A 20,368-nucleotide genomic window follows, 5' to 3' on the forward strand; every position below is an offset into this window, starting at 1 on the left:
TACCATCCAGCAAGTCCAATCTGTCATTTGATCTGTGGTGTCTTGAAAGTAGTAGGCAAAATGTCATTCACATAAAAGGAAATATCCTGGTATTATAATAACTTCAGTCACTAACTGGCTTGCATGCATTTCTACAAATTGCACATCTTATACAAAATTTGCTATTTCTCATCACCTCTTTACTACTGATAAAAAAATGTTTCTAAACTATTCAGAAATAGCTAGAGAACAGGATATATGCAACCATTCTTTTTGATATTCTAAATAATAATTAATAAAAAAAAAAAACTGATTAATTTTTGAAACTATTCTATATCACTGTGTTTTAATATAATAAAACCTAGAATTTTTCCACATCTTTTCCTAAAAATATTTTTAGCAATGTCTGTCGAATGCATACCTGGAGGGCAAATCTTTTGTTCCCACGAGAGTAACTCATGCTAAAATGAGTTTCTTTCCCTGCCTTTCGCATTTCTTTATAAGTCTCTCTGCCATTGTCTCAGCTCGAGCTAAAGTGCCTTCTGTGGTTTTGATTGACTTTTCTTTCCAAATACGTACCTCAGAGCTAAGAGGTGGCACTGCTATTTCGTTGTCCTCCTTCCACTTTGCCCAATTTCAAAGTTAACCCACTGACCTCTGGTACAAATTGCCTTAGCAAAGACATCATTAAACCCATCATTTCTTGATGGATGTACAGTGAGCATCTGGAATAACAGCACCCATATGGTCCCTTGGATATTAGCTGTAAATCCTCTCTTTTTTTTACAGTTTCATGCAATTTTTCATGAGCTTCAGGAAACTTCGTGGCCCAGCTGCCATCCGTGCCAGAGGATGTTTCATGATGGCAGTTCTCCAGGGAAAGCACATGCTTATACATTTCCGATGTGTATAATTATCATCATCATTTTTTATACATAAATATGCAGACTTTCAGATTATGATTCTAAAATGTACCAAATCACTTGTTAGTTATTTTCTTGAAAAGTAAAATTAATAATTAGTAATATTAGTAATATTTCTTACAAACTATAAGTATTTTTCTATCGGTATTAGTGGCATGGAATAGCATTTAAAAGACCACAGCTAAAATTATAAAGGAATGTGTTGCATAATCTGAGATACAGTATTGATCAACCTCTCCCTTAACAGATGTAGTTTTGTCAGTGGAATCACAGGGAACACTTACATAGCCATTGTAAAAGTAGTAGAGTTAAAAATAAATTATGCCTATGTATTAACAAACAACAAGTACAAACTGGTCTATAATCTGGCATTTCTGTTTCAGGGTCTGCCACAGGTCATGTTTCTTCCAGGAGTTGATCATAGAGTAAAATGATATTTTGATATTATGAATATTATGATATTATGAATATCATACTATCAATTTTATCTTCAGCATGGTATTAAAACTGGAACTGTGTAAATAGCAAAGTTTAACATTTATATAAACTGAGGATAAGAGATTATTTCTATTTTTAGGAACCATATAGTTAATAATGCACTGATTAATATCAAATTACTAAAATACTTCTAACTTGGTTGAGAGATTTTATAAGTACTTTAATTTGTTTTTATTATAAATGATATATTACAGAATTTAAAAGACAAAGGTACAAGGATGATGTTGATGTTTTTCTGAGTACAAAGGTCTCAGTTTTACCAAAACAAAAAATACAATAGATAGTGAAGCTCCATGAAACATTTTAGTTTTGTCAACTCAGAATACTCTGATGTGAAGTTGTATTTCCAAAAGCTCCTATATACATTTTGGATACATAATTAACTTTCTGATTAAAAAATAAAAATGTAACTTATTGGCTCCAAATACCACATTCTATCGATAATCTACTGGTTAGATTACACTCCAGGATCCAAGCACCTGTCAAAGAAAAATGTGTCAAGTCTTTCTTGGTCTACATACTGGAAAGCAAGTAATAATTGTAACCCAGTGGTGTGGTGGTAAGAAAATACTGTGCTACCTTGCCTCCTTCACAACTGGAGCAGGCGGACAGAGAGATCCTGGCTTGACAGGAAAGGACAGATTCTAGCTTCCAAACCGTTAATGTTCATGAAGTGATATTCAACCACTGCAAATACTTTTCCTAGGCAGGTTGTTGTGCCTTAGCTAGTAAGATTTGGGTCCCTAGAATAATTTATTTTTACAACAGAGGAAATGCAGTTCTGTATTTCTAAATTTTAGATTCCTTCATTCTTAGACAATTGGCTGAACTGATACTGATTTAGATCAGAAAATACGTTAAGTCATTCTTCCTTGGAAAAGTAATTATTTTCTTATATACATATCTGACAGAATTCTAAGTTGTAATATCAACTTGTAAAGTAGTAGACTAAGTTTAATGACCGAAAAAGATGAGCCCTTTCTGCTAATGATAAAGCGATAAGTGAAACCAGGTGGATTTCAGTACTAGAAGTCTTTAAAGTGTTCTAAAATGCTAGAAGAGTAGCGGAATTTTGAGTTAATTATAATATTACCACAGGACCCCAAGGCATTCCAGTAGCACTCAGAAGTTCTGTCTTCCCAGATAGTGAATGCATTTCCATTACCATTGTATGATTTCATATTCCTGTTGAAGTAATGTATTCAACTCCTTTCAACTATCCCGTTTTGCAGTCCTAGCAAGGTTGTGTTTTCCATGGTGGAGCACTATTAGTCCCATCTAGTCTAAGAATGCCAGTGCAAATATTCTCAGTATATATCTTTCATAGCTAATAGCTTTCTGCTTCCTTTTCCCTTTCTTTCTTTACTATCATCACTATTGACTGTGTTCTGTTGTTCTCTGATGTTCTGTTTTCCCTTGATGTTAAATACCAATTGAGTGCTATTTGAAACAACTTTGCTGGCATAGAAGGATGTGATGTTATTTTCTGAAGTGAAGATTCCATTAATGTGGATGGGAAACCAGCATTTTTCTACTCCAGTTCTTTTTGTGCCACTTCCTTCACTGACACCTGCTTCTACTGTCTTTCCCATCTTTCTTCTTGCATGCAGATCACTGCTCTTTCTGGATTCCCGTCTATTTAGAAGCATAGAGCAGGTGAAGACTAAGTTCAGTTCCTCTGCAAACATACTTTTTAGCCTAATCCAGATGGTTTACACCTTCTTCCAATGGTTATGTGCTTTTCACCACTTTGATATGCTAAAAAAGAGGTGAACTCTTCTTGGTGCACATAGCTACTCTAGCTGAATGTGTATGTTAGAAAAATAGAATCAGCTCCTCAAAGGCTAACTCAGCTACCAGCTTCCTCCACGCTTTGACCATTCTGCCTATTCTGTCCATCTGAAACCTTATTCACTCCTCTCCTGTATTCAGGATGCAGGGCTCCAGACAGACAGATTCCCTCTCTCCTCCGCCCTAAGCCAGAAGTGATCCACCAAGTCTTCATTCGACTGGAAAGGCCAACCTGATGAATGAACCAGCAAGGAGGGGGCCATCTGGTAAGCCAATTGTCCACTTCTAGGCATCTTTAGGCTCTTCCTCAGCTCTTCTGTGTTCCCCAGCACATCTGTACGTTCACAGTATTGTTGCTGGCAATGCATTTCTCTTGGAGCAGTTCTGTTCCTAATGCTGTTTAACTTTTCAGTGCTGTTTTAGTTTATCTCTGTGATGACAACTTCTTTCCAACCCTCACAAATGTAAACTTTTCTACAACTAGAGAAGAGTTATATATACAGAGTGGAAAGTAAGACTCATTTCCACAGCATCATATCCTTGCAACAAAAGCATTTTTTATCCTATGAATCAATCAGAATTAGGTAGATATTTTGGTACATTTGTGAAAACATGACCCAGCTCAAGCAACAGAAAATGCGAGCAATGAAACACAAGATAATAGTGTATATATGCTGCATACCATTACATGTACACCACCAAAGAGATTTTACTTCACGTATTTGTATTTTATTAATTGTACTGCTACTAATATAATGCTGCAAAGGCATCAATTATGTTTCATCTTTTAAATCAAACTAATTAAGAACCAGCTGTAAACTGAATGAAAAAGATCTGAGGTCAGTGTTGTGCCATATGTATGACAGTGCTTATTCATGATGAGGAGATGGATTGGACAGCTGTGAATTTTCCTGCTGTAGGAGTTTCATTATGCCCAGAAGGTGTCACATACTTATCTTTTTTGAGTTTATTTCTTTAATTTCACAACAAAAATAAAGGGAGGTAAGCAACGCTGACATTACTTGAAAAAAAAGCAAGTAAGTGATAAAAGGTTATGAAAGCAAAATAAAAGATTTTGGTCAGATAATTTACAAAAATTATTTTAGTAATGATTATGTAGAACATGGATGAAGGAAATAATAGAGATACAAATAAAATCTTTGGTATGACAATTTCAGCAACATAGTGGAGAAAATAATAGTAATAATAGTGTCTCAAGACTGCAGTACTTAACAGAAAGGAAGGCCTTGTCCTTACTGACTACAAAACTTCTAAGCTAAGAATTGTCAAGACAATAGCAAGATTCACAGTACCAGCTCTCTGGAATTTTTAAAGGCTCCTGTAGAACATAGCTTCTTGAAACAAAAAAAAACCAACCATGACTAGTTACAGTCTAGGACTTTAAAGGTATTCCATAGCAGTATTTACCTCTTCTCTTATCTACATCAACTTTTAAAATCACCAATCTCTAGTCAAATATGTCACCAAACACATCTATTTTGTGAAATATTTTTGCATATCAAAATGGAATTTTCTTTCTCTTCCTTCTTGCTTCTCAATTCATTGCTTTACTGTAAATGTTAAATTTATTTATTTTTCTTAAATGAGCAAACAAGACAGAACAAAAATTTATGCATGTAGAAGCTGGAAAACAAGTTCCAGTCTTTTTAATCTGGTAATATCTGTTTGGACAGATTGTTTCCAGGGTCTATAGCAGTTACATGGCTCCTTGCATTTCACAAGTGTTCTAACTATGATTATATATGCAGATTAGTAAGCTTAGTATTATCTCATTACATTCAGAAATGTTCTAACATACATGTTGCTTTAATGTTAGGAGAATTAGCCAAATTGTTGTCCTACATGGGCAGGCAGATCAATTTTCTGAATGTGCAGGTCTTAATCAAGTGAGAGTGAGAGGAGAAGCCTGCGTAACTGTTCTGCACCATCATTTGTCATGTTGGGTACGATTAATGGGTTCTTTGAACGATATAAGTATTTCTTCCGCTAGCTGACAGTTTGCATTGAGAATATAAGGTTCTTAGAAAACAGAAATATCTTTCTCACCAAAATAAATCACAGGATCTGTTGAAGAGAATATTTAAAATCTCCAAAATGAATTGTGTCATTTAGAACTCAGATTATGCAGGAGCAATCTTCTCCACCATTCCTTGTATATTTTTTCTTGGTTGTTTGTGTTTTATTGTTGTTTTATTATTAATTGAGTGTAGAACATTTGGAGAGAAGTTTTACAATTTTAATCAACTGTCATCTGCCAAAGTAGCACTTTTGGTTTTGTAGATAGATCTCATTCTTCCACATTTTTTGCAGGAAACACCTCCTGCAGTGCAAATATGTTTAATTCACTGTGTAGGAGTAATAATGACCTGGAGCTGAAGTTTCTGGTAGGACATCAACCTACCCTTTCATCATCTTAATATCTTAATATATTCACCATCTAAACAAAATAACCTTGTTATTTTAACAGACCTCCTTGACTTTCAGTTATGTTTTGTTTTGTTCTGTTTTGAATGTATGCATTTTCTCCCTAAGTAGCTTATTGGTAATGATAGTACAAAACCCTATTCTTCCTGATTTTGAACTTCATAAATTTATTGGTTGCTCACATTATGGCATACTTTGTTCTGTCATGCTCTAATACATTCTGTTCAGGAGAAAATGGAATTAATTTATTATTTGCTTTAATTGAATATTTATCCTGTTGATTAATTAGAAAGTTTCAGCTATAGTAAAGATTAAAAAAACACCCACTCTTCCACTACAGCAAGAATCTAAAAAGGCTAAAAATTAAAACAACATAAGAGGAAAACATCACCTATTAACTATTAAAGATTTCCACTAATTAGTGAAATTCTCATTTTATAAAACCGAATTTTAATAAACCCACTATACAGAAAATATAAAGCATGCAGACTATTTGCACATGGTTCCTCCATTAAGATAAAAGGTACTCATTTTTCACACTTAGCGTAAAGGATTGTCTAGATAAACTACTGCAAAACAGTTTAATGCGAATTAAAAGAAATAAGAATATGTTCCAGTTTGCGTCCCATATTGAACCAATTACACAAGTGGTGTATAGGAAGGAAGGAATTATTGGAATTATAGTCATTCTTCATAGGAGGTGACTATTACGTTTGTTATTATTTGAACTCTGTGTCTGTGCATTCTCCTGAAGTTGTCTTGTATAATCACATTTATCTCATACCCTTTCATTTCACCCTCACTCCCTTAGAGATGACTATTTAGCAAAGGGCTGTATTTCTCTAGCAAGAGAAAATATGGCAGTGACTTATCAATTTTTAAACATTTTGGCCAGTGCTTCACATGCCAAGCTTTAAGGAATAAGAGAGACAAAGCCCCTTTTGGTTGTTTAGGTTTGTTTTTCTTTTTTCCTTTTGTACCACTTATAATATTTTTCCATCAACTTATGATTTTTTACTTGTCTTGTAAAATGAGCTACATTGTTGGTCTTCATTTAATTCTTTCTAATTAGGATGTATTCTAGTAGAAAGGAAGTAGGGAATTTGATGTTCCTGATTGCCAACAACTTACATTCTGTACCAAGTACAGAAAGTAAATGAAAAAAAAGTTGACTTCTCTAGTTTAGGGAGAGAGAGTAGCTAAAGTGATAAGACGTGCATACTTGATAATCAGTGCCGATTACAGGGATTGAAGATGGGCCTTGTTTGAAGTGAGGTAATAATTTAGCTTGTTAAGGAGAGATAAACAGAAGAACTTCAAGAAAAGCTCCAGACTTCAGCTTGGTAGTGTTGGAGTGGAAGAGCTAGTGGGATCCTTGGAACGTAGCATGAATGGATATGTAGCCAGACTAACATGAATCAGCCGAGCAGTGATAGATGTCTGCCCATATTAAGATAGGAAAGTCGTATCACTTAGCTTCATCTAGCCTCTAATTGTGTGCTCAGGTAAATAAGCTTCACATTTGCTGTATGTTGAGGGCTATGTTGGGGAGTAATTGTTTACTACAGTAATTTTTTCATAGATTTGATTCTATAATAAGAAATAAAATATTATGTGTAATTATGAATGGTGTTAGGCATTGCAGTCATAAACCTTAAAAAGGAACATTAGTGATAATCACGGAATGATGATGCATGTACTCTGCTTGTACTCTGTAGGCTATTAGCCTAGTTATGTAATCTCTGTGTTTGTCATTGTGCCATGCATACAGTACAGATGTTCTTTTAAAATGTTTTTCTGATGCTCACGTATGACATAAGTAGCACCTATTAGCTGCTCTTTATGGATCACAAAGGAATGAGATTTTCAAGAGCCCATGATGGTGTCTTTTTTTTTTTTCTTTTTCTGAATCTCCCAGTTTGAAAACATGTAAAAGTGATTCTATAGCTCAAGCAGGGAAATGGCGGGGACCAGACTGAAAACCTGGAATACTAAATTCAGAGGAAGGTAGTTTAAACTCAGTTCTACACCATATGTCACCTTTTACATTGTCTCTATCTATTCCTACAGCTTTCGTCCTTGTGCAACCATGTTCTATTTTTTATTAGAAAAATAATGTCTTGTAACATATTTCCTTGTTTTGTGCTTGTCTAACACACAGATGTATTTGCTAAAAACTTTGTGGGGTTTAAGGACAATCTGTCTACCAGAACCACTTGCTTCAAAACTTTGTATAAAGAACGTGGCTTATTCTAGACTTAATTTCATTTTTATTGATCTTTTTTTTTTCACAGTAAGGAAACTTATCTTTCTCAAAGTATCTGTTGTTTTTTCTGCTCTCCGTTTGCACTGCAACAGTCTTCTTTCATGATCATAATTGGTTTTGGTATATTAAGATGCATTCTCCTTTGCAGTGGAATTGCCCAGTTTCTTGTGATGCTAGTGCATGACCCTGCTTCATATTTTTACTGCAGCTCTTGCCTATACACTTCATTCGTGCTTTGGCAGACTCTTCATCATGAATTAGAAGACAACAGGAAACAATTTCACTGTGATATACAACTTTTTCTCTTTACATGGAGATGTATTACAATTTTTTCCCTTATAAATCTTCAGATTCATAAGAAGAAAATGACTGAACTTTTTTTTTTTTTCTGTTTTGTTGCATGCGTATTTCAACTGTGACTGACAGTCTTTACTATTTACAGAATCTCTATCACTTTGGATACTAAAAGGCATGTGGACACTCTCCTGCTGTAGATGCCCTGCTTGAACACTCTTTGATTCTGTGAAAATTCTAGATCTTATGGACTAGTTCTATAAATTAGCTTGCAGATCTATAATATTTATTAATATAAGGACTGAGTTTGTAATAACTCCATGGCTGTGATGTAGAATTTGAATGCTGGCATCTTTTCTCTCCTTCTTCTTTCCTAGCTATGGTGTTTATAGCGTGTATGTAAAGCTAGGGTCTTACAGTAGGTATGGGTCTTGAAATTTACAGATGTGCCCATATGTTCCTGTGGAACTGAGTAACCTGTGTATACTAGCTTGGAGTTTCTGGCTATGTCAGGTTTTCTGTACGTAATGCTTACAGGGTGTACAAGTATTCCTGAGAGCATCTGGAATGTTTTGTTTGGAAATTTAATACCATATATTCCACTTTACATGCAGGAATATTTTTTTTCCATTTACTGATATTCCTTATCTAGATGTATTTTACCGTGGCCAGCATTTCAACTGAACATTAATCTTTACCATAGGAGACTTGTCCTCATTGAGAGATGTGCACATAATAACTTACTGTGGATGCTTTAGGTATAAGACAGGAGTATAAATTACTGCTATTAATGTTATGATGATAAAAAATTGTTATTGTTATATGTAATCTGCATATAAGACTGTCTTCAAAAAGTCATTATCAGTCTGCCTGTGTGCCCAGGGGCAATCTTCTCCCATAGCATTTGAGTCTTTCAAATTACAGAAAGCTAATGTAACTCTTGATGACATTTACAAAAACATATTATAGCACTTTTTTCAGTCCTCTCACAGAAATTTTTCTCAGTGAAGTTAAAGGGATTTCTGTGTATATAGAAACTGCAGGGCCTGGCACTTTTTAAAATCAAAGCCATGCTTTTTTTTCTTAAGCCACTCCATTTGAAGAAAATGTTAAGTAAAAATTTTTTTAATCTATTTTTTGATTTAAAGGGCCTCAGCCAAAGTAAGTTGCGTTCAGCTTTCAGTGCTCTTTGGCAGAGAGTACACATTCTAGATTTCTTCTCATAGCAAGTTCTTATGTCAGACTTATAAACACTAGAAAATTGTCATTTTGTAATGTAGATTCTGACAAGACCTTTATTGCACCAGTACATTAGGCAGCATTCCTGTAGATGCTAATTATGTTTGTTTGATTGTTTTGTTTTTGTTTTTGTTTTTGTTTTTTGAGTGTTTCTTTTTTTCCTAACAAATCCATGGTTACAAAAAAAAAACCCACATTATAATGGAAGTACATTGGTATGGCCTGATTATATGTCTGTAACTAGTTGTAGGTTGGTAGGTCTGATTTCAGATTCAGTTTGAAAGGAGTGTTAAATGATCTACCAGTGAAGTAGTCTAAACTCTTGTGGTGTGCATATGCATGTTCCACAGCATAAGGATTGAAAAAATAATCATTATGGCATAGGGAAGTGCATGTTAATTTTCTTAGTGGGAAACTAATTCACTTAAATGCCAAAAACACGTCACATTTTAAAACCAGAGATATTCCAACTTTTATTGTTTTCTTTTTAACGTTGTATTTATAATTTAAATTCTAGAAATCTGTGATTACATTAATTTTTTTGAAAACTCTGAACTTTTGTGGATGCAGGAATTAAATCACTGAATTAAGGATTGAGGAAGGTGAGGAACATAGGATCCTTGGAACTCTTCCATCAGCTACCAAAAGTGGTATAAATTTCACTGAATCTCCTTGAGATTTATTATTACACGTAATAGATCTTCAAGTCAATGTAATGTGTAAAAGTGTAAATCTTTGTGACCTAAGGGGCTTAAATATCTGTCTTTCATTAGTTTCTTTCACCTCCTAGCTTGCACTTGTAAGTATGCATTTATAGAAAGAATAAGAATCTATTATCTATAAAGAGAAATACAAATGACAAATCGTAGGAATGTTTTGGCTCTATTTATCTTCTAAGTATCCTACTGGAGTCTGGTAAAACAATAAAAGAGAGTTCTTGGTTTAAATGGAAAATATTGCTATTATTCTATCAAAGCATCACAATACATAGTATTACTTTCTGAAACTTTTTGGTTAAAATAACAAGATAATAGAATTAACTAGAATATGTAGATTTCAAAAATGATCCATCAGTCTATGCAAATTGCTGTGTTAATAATGTATTTTTAATGCTAAGCACATTTGACAGCCATTTCATCTCTCTTTCTAAACTGGAGCTTGGCAACCTGCATTAATTCTTATACTTTACAGATGTAACATTCAACGCACATGCCATGTAGTGATGTGATCCGAATAAAGTAAAGCATGTCAAAGCAATGTGATTATTAGTAAACAAGATTGTGACTGGCTTGTTGAATACAGAACAGAAAAATGAGAGGCAAAAGCCAGTGCTGTTTTAGCGTATCTTGCATCTTCACTGGCCTGAATTTTCTTCAGATATGGAAGTGTCAATCATAACTGGCACAATGGAACTTGGAAGCGATAAATAGGCATAAAATCAGAGTGGATGAGATTGAAATCGTGGCTGCTGAGTAAAGTTCAGTGAGAACTGTGGTAACTGTATAGCTTGAACAGACCAGAGCCCAAGGTTTCCTTTTCTGACTTGCCATTATTACCTGTAAATTAAAAGAGAGAGGGGAAAAAAAGTATTTTATCCTAATTATTTCTCTTCCCTGTTAATAATAAAACTATTATTATTTCACACCGTGCATGCCTCAACATGATTATTTCAGCAACTGGGATTTTCTTTCCTTCAGTGGGTTAAAAAAAAACCAAAGCACAAAAATCCAATAGTTGCTGTTGTACTGCAAGTGACCATATAGATATGTTTGATTATAGCTCTGCTGTACTAAAGGTCAAAGGAAAGTTTTAGAATACTTAAGAGACAATTATCTAAAGTTCAGACTTTTCCAAAGGAATAGAACTAGAAATTATACAGACCATTATCTAAAGTTCACATTTTTCAAAGGAAAAAGGTAGGGGGAAATGCCTATGCCATTCCTTTGCTGTTATATGTCTGGTTTTGTGTTTGTTTTTTAATTCTGTCAAGAATTTATTTACTGCACGTTCTGCATGACATTAGTTTTAACATGATTATTCCCCTTTCAAGAAATTTTAATGTAACAATGTATCCTTGTACATGATTAAATATTATTTTGCTCATGATTCTAAATTCTCCACAGCACTTTTTATTTCTGCAAAGAAAATGTGCTTGGTTGCTTTATTCACTAGTAGATGCAGCAGTTCAATTCTGGGATAGGCTATCATTACTTCACTTAATTGGTAAAGAAACAAACAAACAAACAAACAAAATACATTAAATGTTCCAATTCTTTACTTCATCAATATATTTTCTCCCATGAAATATTTTCTTTTCTTGTGTTCTTATCTTAAATGAGTATAGAAAGTCTAGGTAACTAGAAAAGTAGAAGCTCAGTAAGAGATTTGATAGTACGTCATAGGCATGTTTTGTGAGTTGTCACTATGTATCACTATGGTGCAGTCAAGAGAGCACAAAAGCTTTTTACTTTTGAACCTGACATCTGCAATCAAACACGATAGCAGTTATCAATCTAGTTTTCGGAAGATATCACAGGTTTTTGACATTCATAGAAACCATGTCAGTTTGAACAATATCCTGTTATTATTTTGAGATACCCTTTGGTCACACTCTGGCATATATGTAAAATTACACACAAGATGAACATAAGTTCTCATAGAAATGTGTTTTTGTGAATATATACACCAATGTTGATATATACTGTGTTTAATTATGAAACAAAATTGTTATACTAATGAACAAATAATGTTTTCTTCACCTACTAAAGATTGGTAACCTTGTAACAAGCAAACTTAGAATCACTCCCTTTTAAAAAGGTATTCTTTTAGCAGGTGTTACAGCCAAAGACAGAAACAAAATAAGCCCTGTCTTCCAGAAACACAGTTGTATCTTTCAAAACACATTAAAAGCATTATTTTGAAAGAAAGTTACTGATATTTCTAACCTGTATTCTAGCATAGTATGAAAAATACACATCAGTTTTCAGCACAGGGCCTATCTTATGAATATAGATCATAGAATGGTTTGGATTGAAAGGAAGCCTTAAAGATCATCTAGTTCAGTCCTGGAGTACATCTTCCACTAGATCAAGATACTCATAGCCCTGTCCAGCCCGAGTTTGAACACTTACAATGATGGGGCATCCACAGCTGTTCTGGGAAACCTGTTCCAGTGTCTATCCACTTTCATCATGAAAAATTTCCTGCTGATAGCGAATCTACACTGAATGGTTTAAAACCATTGCCCCTTCTCTAGTTACTGTAAGCCTTTCAGTGTCTGTCTCGCAAGTGCAGTATATGTATACAAAGGCAAACCTGTAGTTTCCCCACAGGTTTCTTTTCTCCATTATGTACAATTGATGCTTTGTGTTGCCTCCTCTGTTTTTGTGCTAGATCAGCAGGTACTGAATATTCTTTCACACTACTCTTGTTATTGCCAGAATAAAGACAAATTCTGGACAGTTTATGGAAAGAAATCACATGGACAAGTGTGATCAGTGAATCATTGGTGTTGCATTCATTGGTTTTGTTTCTGCCATTCTAGTTTAAATGTGTTTTATTTGTTAACCCTTTTATAGAAAGGTACGCATTATTAATGAAATATGCAAAAGAATTATGATTAAGTTATATAAAAGTATGTAGTCTTTTGAGAGACATCTGTGTCATTGGACAACTTTATTAGTTTACAGTCTCTAAAATAGGGATTGCAATCCTTCCTATATGTCATTATTTCTTTGTCTTTAGGTTTGAATTTTAAAGAAAAACAGAAATACCAGTGTTATTACAAATCTTTTGAAAATCTGTGTTTAACATTGTGAGGTCTGCAGTACTGTATAGTAAGTACTACAGGAGGCATGTACGTGAGTTAACAGTTGTGCAAAGAGCTGAACGTCCTGTCTGGTGCATTTGCAGTTGACTGCTAAATATTATATAACAAACATTTCATAGAATTAGGTAAGTTCTGGTTTCTCTGCATGTACTTCAGGAGTATCTAGTGAAGCCTTTATAATAGCAAGTTAATCCCTCTTTTATTTCAAGTTTTTCTATGAGAATGGAATGTCATTTATGAACTGCGAAAGGAAATGAATGAGCTTCTTTTTTTCATTAGAGGAAGCAGGAAGTACCATAATAAGGATATTCTTTCTGCTCTTCTATTTTTGCCAAGTCACCCTCTGCTTTTAGATAAACATGTACACAAAGCCCCTTAAGATAATGACATCAGAAAATAGTTTTGAAGATCTAATAAACATAAAGAAACACATATATTTGCTTCTGAAGTATATAGCTGTAAAGTTTCCAATTATGATTTTCTTTCTTCATGTAAGTAACATATGCAGCATAGATTTCTACCACAAAGTCCTTAATACCATTAATGATTTGATCTTTCTGAGAAAATTATAACAGGTAGAGAAAAAGAAAGGAATATGTCTGTGTAGTTATAAAGTTGAACAACAGGAAAGTCTACTCTTCTCAAAAGTATTACAGAGATCATCAGAAAATTAAAGATTGCAGTAGTGTGTGCAGAGAAAATGACACTTGGATATAAAGTGACTGCTTCTGTTTTTGTTTTTTGTTGTTGTTGGTCTACCATTTTATTATCTGACTTAAACTTGCAACATATGTGTCTTGTGCAAAGGGGAGATGAAAAGGTTGACTCCTGACTCTTAATTTCACATCAGGCTTGGTGTCAATGCCATTAGAGTCACTCATGTCTGAAAAATACAAAAGTTGCATTGTATTACAGATATTACATTTACTTTCAAAATATTCATCCAAAAACCTCAAAAGAGATCGGGAGTTCTTGAGAACAATTGGAAATCTGCATTAAGCACATGGTCCTGTTTTAAGCATGGCCTCAGTTATGCTTATTGTAACCACTTTTATCTAAAAATCACACTGGACATCTTCTGAAGACCTACCATACTGTCACGCTTTGTTTCAGCTGTGACAGAGATATTCCCACAGCAGTCTATCTAATGTTTTTTTCACAAATCTGCTTGTAGGCAGATCTAGTAGAAGCAGACTCCAGAGAAAACTGAAACGTATTCATTGAACTTGATTTTAAACCAAGATTTGGGGAAAACTGTAAGGTGCAGCTAGTTACTTTATGCAGTTAGTTAATTTCTTATAGAACTGAAATAAACAGTGCCTGACAGTTTCATCCTCTAGTTGCTCATAAGTTTTTTACTTCCTTCATTTTTGGTCAAAGTATTCCTTTTCTGCCTCCTAAATGTTTCTTTGTCTAATGGAAAATGGAAAATGATTCAGCCATTCAGAAATCAGCAAAATACTTCAAAACAAAACAAAATATTTCAGACATTAGTCTGCATAAAATAAAGGAAATAGTGTGAAATTAGTTGAATGTATTATTATTATACCAATGTCATTCTCTGAGAGAAGTAGCTTTCAGTATGATCCATAGATATTGTGGTGTCCTAGTCCACTTTTTTGTATTAACTGTAAATTTTGGAAACTGAGAGTTATCTAAATGAGTGATTTGATTTTAAGTTTAAATAACATGGTAACAATGAGCTGCAGATCAAAGTTCTAGTTATGTATTTTTGGAGATGTGTTTTATGTGACCTCATGCTGATGGAAAAAATTGTGATGAGTTAAGAAAATTATTAAGATCACTTAACTTACACTAACCTTTAAGCTTGCAAGATGGAATATAGGTACTAGTCCATCCTGTGTATTTGGTACATGATCAATGAAATGGAATTTAATAGGACTGTGGAATTTCAATCAAGTTCTTCAGTCCCTTCCCTTATAGAAGAGTAGAGCATTTAGGGAGGCTCACTTTGATACTGAGAATGTCAAAGAACTTTCTGAATATGCCTGCCTGTCAGTAAGGACTTAATGTTTCTCTCTACCTGTGGCAGGTTGCCTCAGAGCTTTATTAATAGAGAGGGTTGAGGTTTTTTGTCTATGTGTGATTTTCCATGCTTTGTTAAAAGTAACGTGAATAAATAAGTAACCTGAACAGTGCTACAATGAAGGATCAGCAGGTTAATTGGAAAGATGAGTGGAAAGTGATCGTCCTCTCTCCTGCTGAGAACCTGCTGCCAAGTTAATTCATGCAGCAATGCTGGAGGTTATTCCTGGAGGAGATTCCTGCTGTTCTCTCAACTATGGGTAAAGAGAATGTCCACAGAGAGTAGAAAGCAAATCAGATAAATTGAGTTTATTGCTAATCAGCTGCTAGAATTTATTTGCAAGTTCTGAGAATCAACTAAAAAGTCAATTGGAGAGTCATTGTTCTTCACTCAAGAGTCCTATTTTCAGCAGCATCAAGGGATATTTAGTCTTAGGAGACAGCAAAGAAGGGGAAAACATTTGTTGCTAAACAAAATCATTGGCAAAATTATTTGGTTATTTTTGCTTTTTTGCTTGTTTGGTTGGTTGTGGGGTTTTTTTGTTTGTTTGTTTGTTTGTTTTTCCTGTTGGCCTCTTCTTACTGCTATTGCTTATTTCCTCCCTGGGGAAAACAAATTGTCTAACACAGTAGTTTTTTTCTTCTCTTCTATTCTCTTGATACCTTATTATATGATGTTAGCTATTCAACCATTATAACATCTTTTACACTTGAATAATGGGGATAAATGTCCCAAATATCCTCCTTGTCTCATTTCTTCTGACCAGAATTAATAACCAATACTGGTGCTAGGTAGTTTGTAATACACAGCACAGCTTCATTGATTGGCAGAAATAGGCACTTTGTTTTCTCCATCCCACTTCAGTCCTCTTGTTTTTGTCACCTATAGATGCTAGTGTTCAGTGTATCAATCCAGTCTTCTGTCTTGGACAGATAAGAACTGTACCAGGCTTATAGGAAGGAAGAAACTATATAGGTATGGATTTCCAGAACACAAAATCGCTGTGCTATATAAATGTAGAAATCTTTGGAGTTCTGAATAAATGACTACAGATGTGACTCAGTATTCTGAGTGGGACTTCTCACAGAGAACTGTAAACTGAGTCTCACACCGTTTTCTCTCTTAAAAGGTTAAAGCGAAAGGATTAAGGATGCAACTCATGCTGAGATATTTTTAATTTTTCAGGAGACAGTCAAGTGGACAGACAAATTTTTCATTGTTTGAAAATGAAAGTGCTGAGGAGGAAAAGAATGCTATCACATAAGAAGTGCACATTAGTCATATATTTTGGTAAAACTATATACTGATATTCAGGAAAACATAACTACTTTTTTTTTTTTTTTTTTTGGCTAATATAACCTAATGTAATGTTCCTTGCATGTCAGTTAGATAGCAAGTATGACTCTGAGAGTGGTTTATCTTTCACATGTATGCATTAAATCATTGATACATTCAGCCAGCAAGAAGGAGTGCAGGTTTTTCTTAATTTGAAAGGTGTGCTAGTTTTTGACTTGAAACATACTTGCCTTTTCTACTTCATCATAGAAGCAGATAAAATAATGAGCTATCATCAAGGAGTTGCATCCTGTTTGAGTTGTCAGGATCCTTAAGAGCTCATTCTCTGAAATTTATCTGTAGTAGAAACATATGCTTCCTTTAATTTTAAAAAGAGCACAAGAAAGGACTGGTCTATTTATTTAGCCCCAGGGTGCTATCAGTTGCGATGTGACTGTTTCTAACTTGAATAGATAAAAACTCTGGATTCCTGGAAAGAAAAATCTTCAGAATTCTTTTTGTTCTGCAAAGGAGTTCTGAAGTGTTCATATGAATACTTCTTTACAATTTGTAGGTAGATCTTCACTTGTGTATTCTAAATGCTATGAAGATCTCTGATACCATTATATAACCTGTGATGTAATTTGTAGGAAGAACTTCTCTAGGTTGTATGAATGTGATTGGTAAGTTCTTCCACCAAGGAAGGGAGACAGGAAAACTACAAAATCAAAGACCCTGAACTTCAGGTGAAGACTGTTTAAAGTTCAGTTTCATGGTCACTGAATGAGAAAGCAAGCCTCCTGTGTTCCTTTGTGAGAATCGACTCCCCCATATTCTTAAATATCATATAGTTTTTCTTCATCTTTTGTTTTATGTCAGTAATAAATTAACAGTTATCCACTGATATAGGTTCAACTTATTATTATCAGGTCCAAACCATGATAATATTTAGTAATCATATTCTGTAACTGCTGTTATTTTCCTTACTAGTATATATCTGAAAGACATCAAGGATAAGATATTGCATATAATTTTTGTTTCTGTTGGAGGAGGGGAGAGGCTGGAGTGTTAAAAATGTCTATACAGTATTAGTTTTGTGAATGTTTTCTCCTTCTTTCTCTGCATCTTTCTTTTCTACTTCATTAACAGCCAGCTCTTTGGAACATACTTGTGTCTTTTATGTTGTGGTAGTGGTATATGCTGCACAAATACCAGGGCTGTCAGAAATGTTCGTGGTGATCATAATCAGTGCAAATTAAACATCTCTAAACTATTTCATGTTTCCAAGTGAGCATCTGACCAGTACAAAGATCAAAGTAGATACAAAACTTTCTTATAGTCACTATATATATATGCAACCACAAGTTGTCATGTACTTCAGCTACCTTATTTTTTGGTTCAAACTCAGGAGATGTAAATAAATCAGTGGCTTGCATATTTGACATGCTCACTGATCGTAGTTTATAACTGAGCATGTTGACACATACATGATCATTGATGTTTGAAAGGAATATGTTGTTAAATTGCTAGAATCTCTAATTACCTAAAAGCACTAGAAGATCTCAGGTGCACACCCAGGAGTATTATTCACAAACTACCCGTGTGTTGAAAGACCACTTTAGATTCATACAACTATATATGATATAACCTATATGATTTCTCTAAGCAAAATCAAATTTATTGGAATAATTTATTGAAGCAATCAATTACAATTTTTAGTATTTAAAATAGCATTTAAAGTATCAGAGATACTATGTTTGAATGAAACTGAGAACTAAATGATTATGAGAAATTTAACTGTGTTGGAGAAAGAGGACAAAAACACATGCATAATTAATACATCAAATGTTCAGCTTGATACACACAGAAAAAGCAAATGTCTGCATTTGCCAGTAAATGGACTGAGTCTTAATACCATCACTTCTACAGTCATATTTAACTCTAGCTATATTTAACTCTAAGGCTAAACTTAAATATCTGTACAGGCCTCCATTGGCATCATGAAAAAAATTCAACTTATTACCTTACTAAAATGGTGCTAAACCATTATGAGAAAAAGAAGACAAGTACATCTAAGTAAAAACAAACATATACATGACTGTGTAATTTAAAAAAAAATAGTGATGAATAGTGATGAACAAACATCAATAGGGATGTGCGCAGAGAGGAAAGTGAGGAATTGCCATTAGGTTCATTACTCTTGACACAACAATGCATATGTTGTACTTATTCAATTGGGGCATGGCAAGCCAGACAGGAAGGAGAATGACCACTCTATCACATGCTGATGATTTGATGAGTATTGTGAAATGCATATTTGTTTGCGTAGATGTTTTAATGAATGTGTTAAGAAAAAGCAGTGGCTTTAGCAGTTATGCTATGCAGTGAAACAATGCAAATTTTCCCTCTTTCAGATAATACTCTCAGCATTTTGGCAAAGCACAATGGATTCAGTCGGCAGAAACAAGAAGTATACCTACTGCCAATCATAATAAGTGATAGTGGAAATCCTCCCATGAGCAGTACTAGCACTCTTACTATTAGAGTCTGTGGTTGCAGCAGTGACGGTATTGTCCAGTCCTGTAATGTTGAAGCATATGTACTTCCTATTGGACTCAGCATGGGAGCCCTAATTGCAATATTAGCATGCATTATTTTGCTACTAGGTAAGTATTCATTTCACAGCCTGATGTTCAAAATCTTTCTGATTCATAGGCAGCTGTAAGTAAGCAGAGAAGTAAGCAGAAGAAGGACATAGAATCTAATGGAATCTGCAGCAGTACTGAAGAAACACATTTCAGAACTGTGTCTCTTCTGTACTAAGAACTGAAGAAAGACATACAAAACAAAGTTCCAGATTGAAAGAGTGTTACATATAAAATACATTAAAAATTATGAGACCAAAAACCAATTTACATAAGTAAAAAGGTGAACAGAGTGTATACTGCACCAAATGGAAAATAGTTTTGTTGTATTTATAAGATCTGTATGAGTTTACTCTGGATTGTAATGGCATAAGAGAGACTTTTTTAAAAGATAAGAAGCACTATGTATTTTAATTAAATAAAACATTCTGATAGAACAGTGAAAGCCTGTTTCCATACTTAGCAGCTTCAGTTTATAACGGAGATTTACATTAGTAACTGAGATTTTAATATTAAACTACAAAACAGCAAGTGTAACCAATTTAGAACTTAAGCATCTGTCCATGATTCTGGAACTGATGTATCTGAGATCTTTCTTTCTCTCTTGCTGTTTTATTCTCTTTTCAATTATATAAGAAACACCAATTTCCTTCTGTCATTAGGGCTCTGTATTCAGAAAAGCACTCTCAACTTCTTGAAAACTTCATCCTAAGTGCAGACCATTATAGACTAATGTTCATTGAATGATGTTAGTTTGACATTACCTAGATTTGGATCTTTTTTCAAGTGGAAAAAGGAAAAAGTTGTTTAAATTTGAGTTTCAAAAGTGGAATTATGCATTATCTTATGGCTTGTAAAAAAATTGAGTATCAAATGTAAATTTGAACTGATAATAAAAAACAGGACCAACCAGAGGTTCTGATCAAATGTTCATCACTTGAATGAAGTTGAACTTATAGGTCTTTCTTCTTTTTTCTACCCTTATTACCTTTATTTTCGCAAAAAACCAACCTATTATCATCGCTAACTATGCTTAACATGTATTATTTTTATTTGATTTTTTTTTAATCTAATTGGCTTGTGATGTTTTTTTGCAGTCATTGTAGTGCTGTTTGTAACACTAAGAAGACATAAGAA

General features: G+C 34.0%; 1 protein-coding gene and 1 long non-coding RNA gene across 5 annotated transcripts in view; one reads left to right on the forward strand and one right to left on the reverse strand.

Moving 5' to 3' along the window:
• Positions 1 to 20,368, forward strand: part of CDH8 (cadherin 8) — a 139,974-nt gene that overhangs the window by 118,520 nt on the left and 1,086 nt on the right. Inside the window, exons 12-13 of the mRNA XM_031614887.2 lie at positions 19,001 to 19,252; positions 20,329 to 20,368. The exon at positions 20,329 to 20,368 is cut by the window's right edge and continues 1,086 nt beyond it. Coding sequence (XP_031470747.2) covers positions 19,001 to 19,252; positions 20,329 to 20,368 — 292 coding nt within the window. The remainder of the gene's footprint in view (positions 1 to 19,000; positions 19,253 to 20,328) is intronic.
• The window catches only part of LOC116243590 (uncharacterized), a 38,468-nt gene continuing 27,433 nt past the window's right edge, over positions 9,334 to 20,368 (reverse strand). The window contains exon 6 of one of the 4 annotated variants that reach the window (XR_016470591.1): positions 9,334 to 10,991. This is a non-coding gene — a long non-coding RNA (uncharacterized LOC116243590). Of the gene's footprint in view, positions 10,992 to 13,249; positions 14,148 to 20,368 lie in introns of those variants that run through there. The other 3 variants (XR_016470592.1, XR_004170011.2, XR_004170012.2) reach the window with 3 other exon arrangements.

Source organism: Phasianus colchicus, chromosome 13 (genome assembly GCF_987193195.1).
Source record: "Phasianus colchicus chromosome 13, bPhaCol1.hap1.1, whole genome shotgun sequence".
NCBI classification, from domain to species: Eukaryota; Metazoa; Chordata; class Aves; order Galliformes; family Phasianidae; genus Phasianus; species Phasianus colchicus.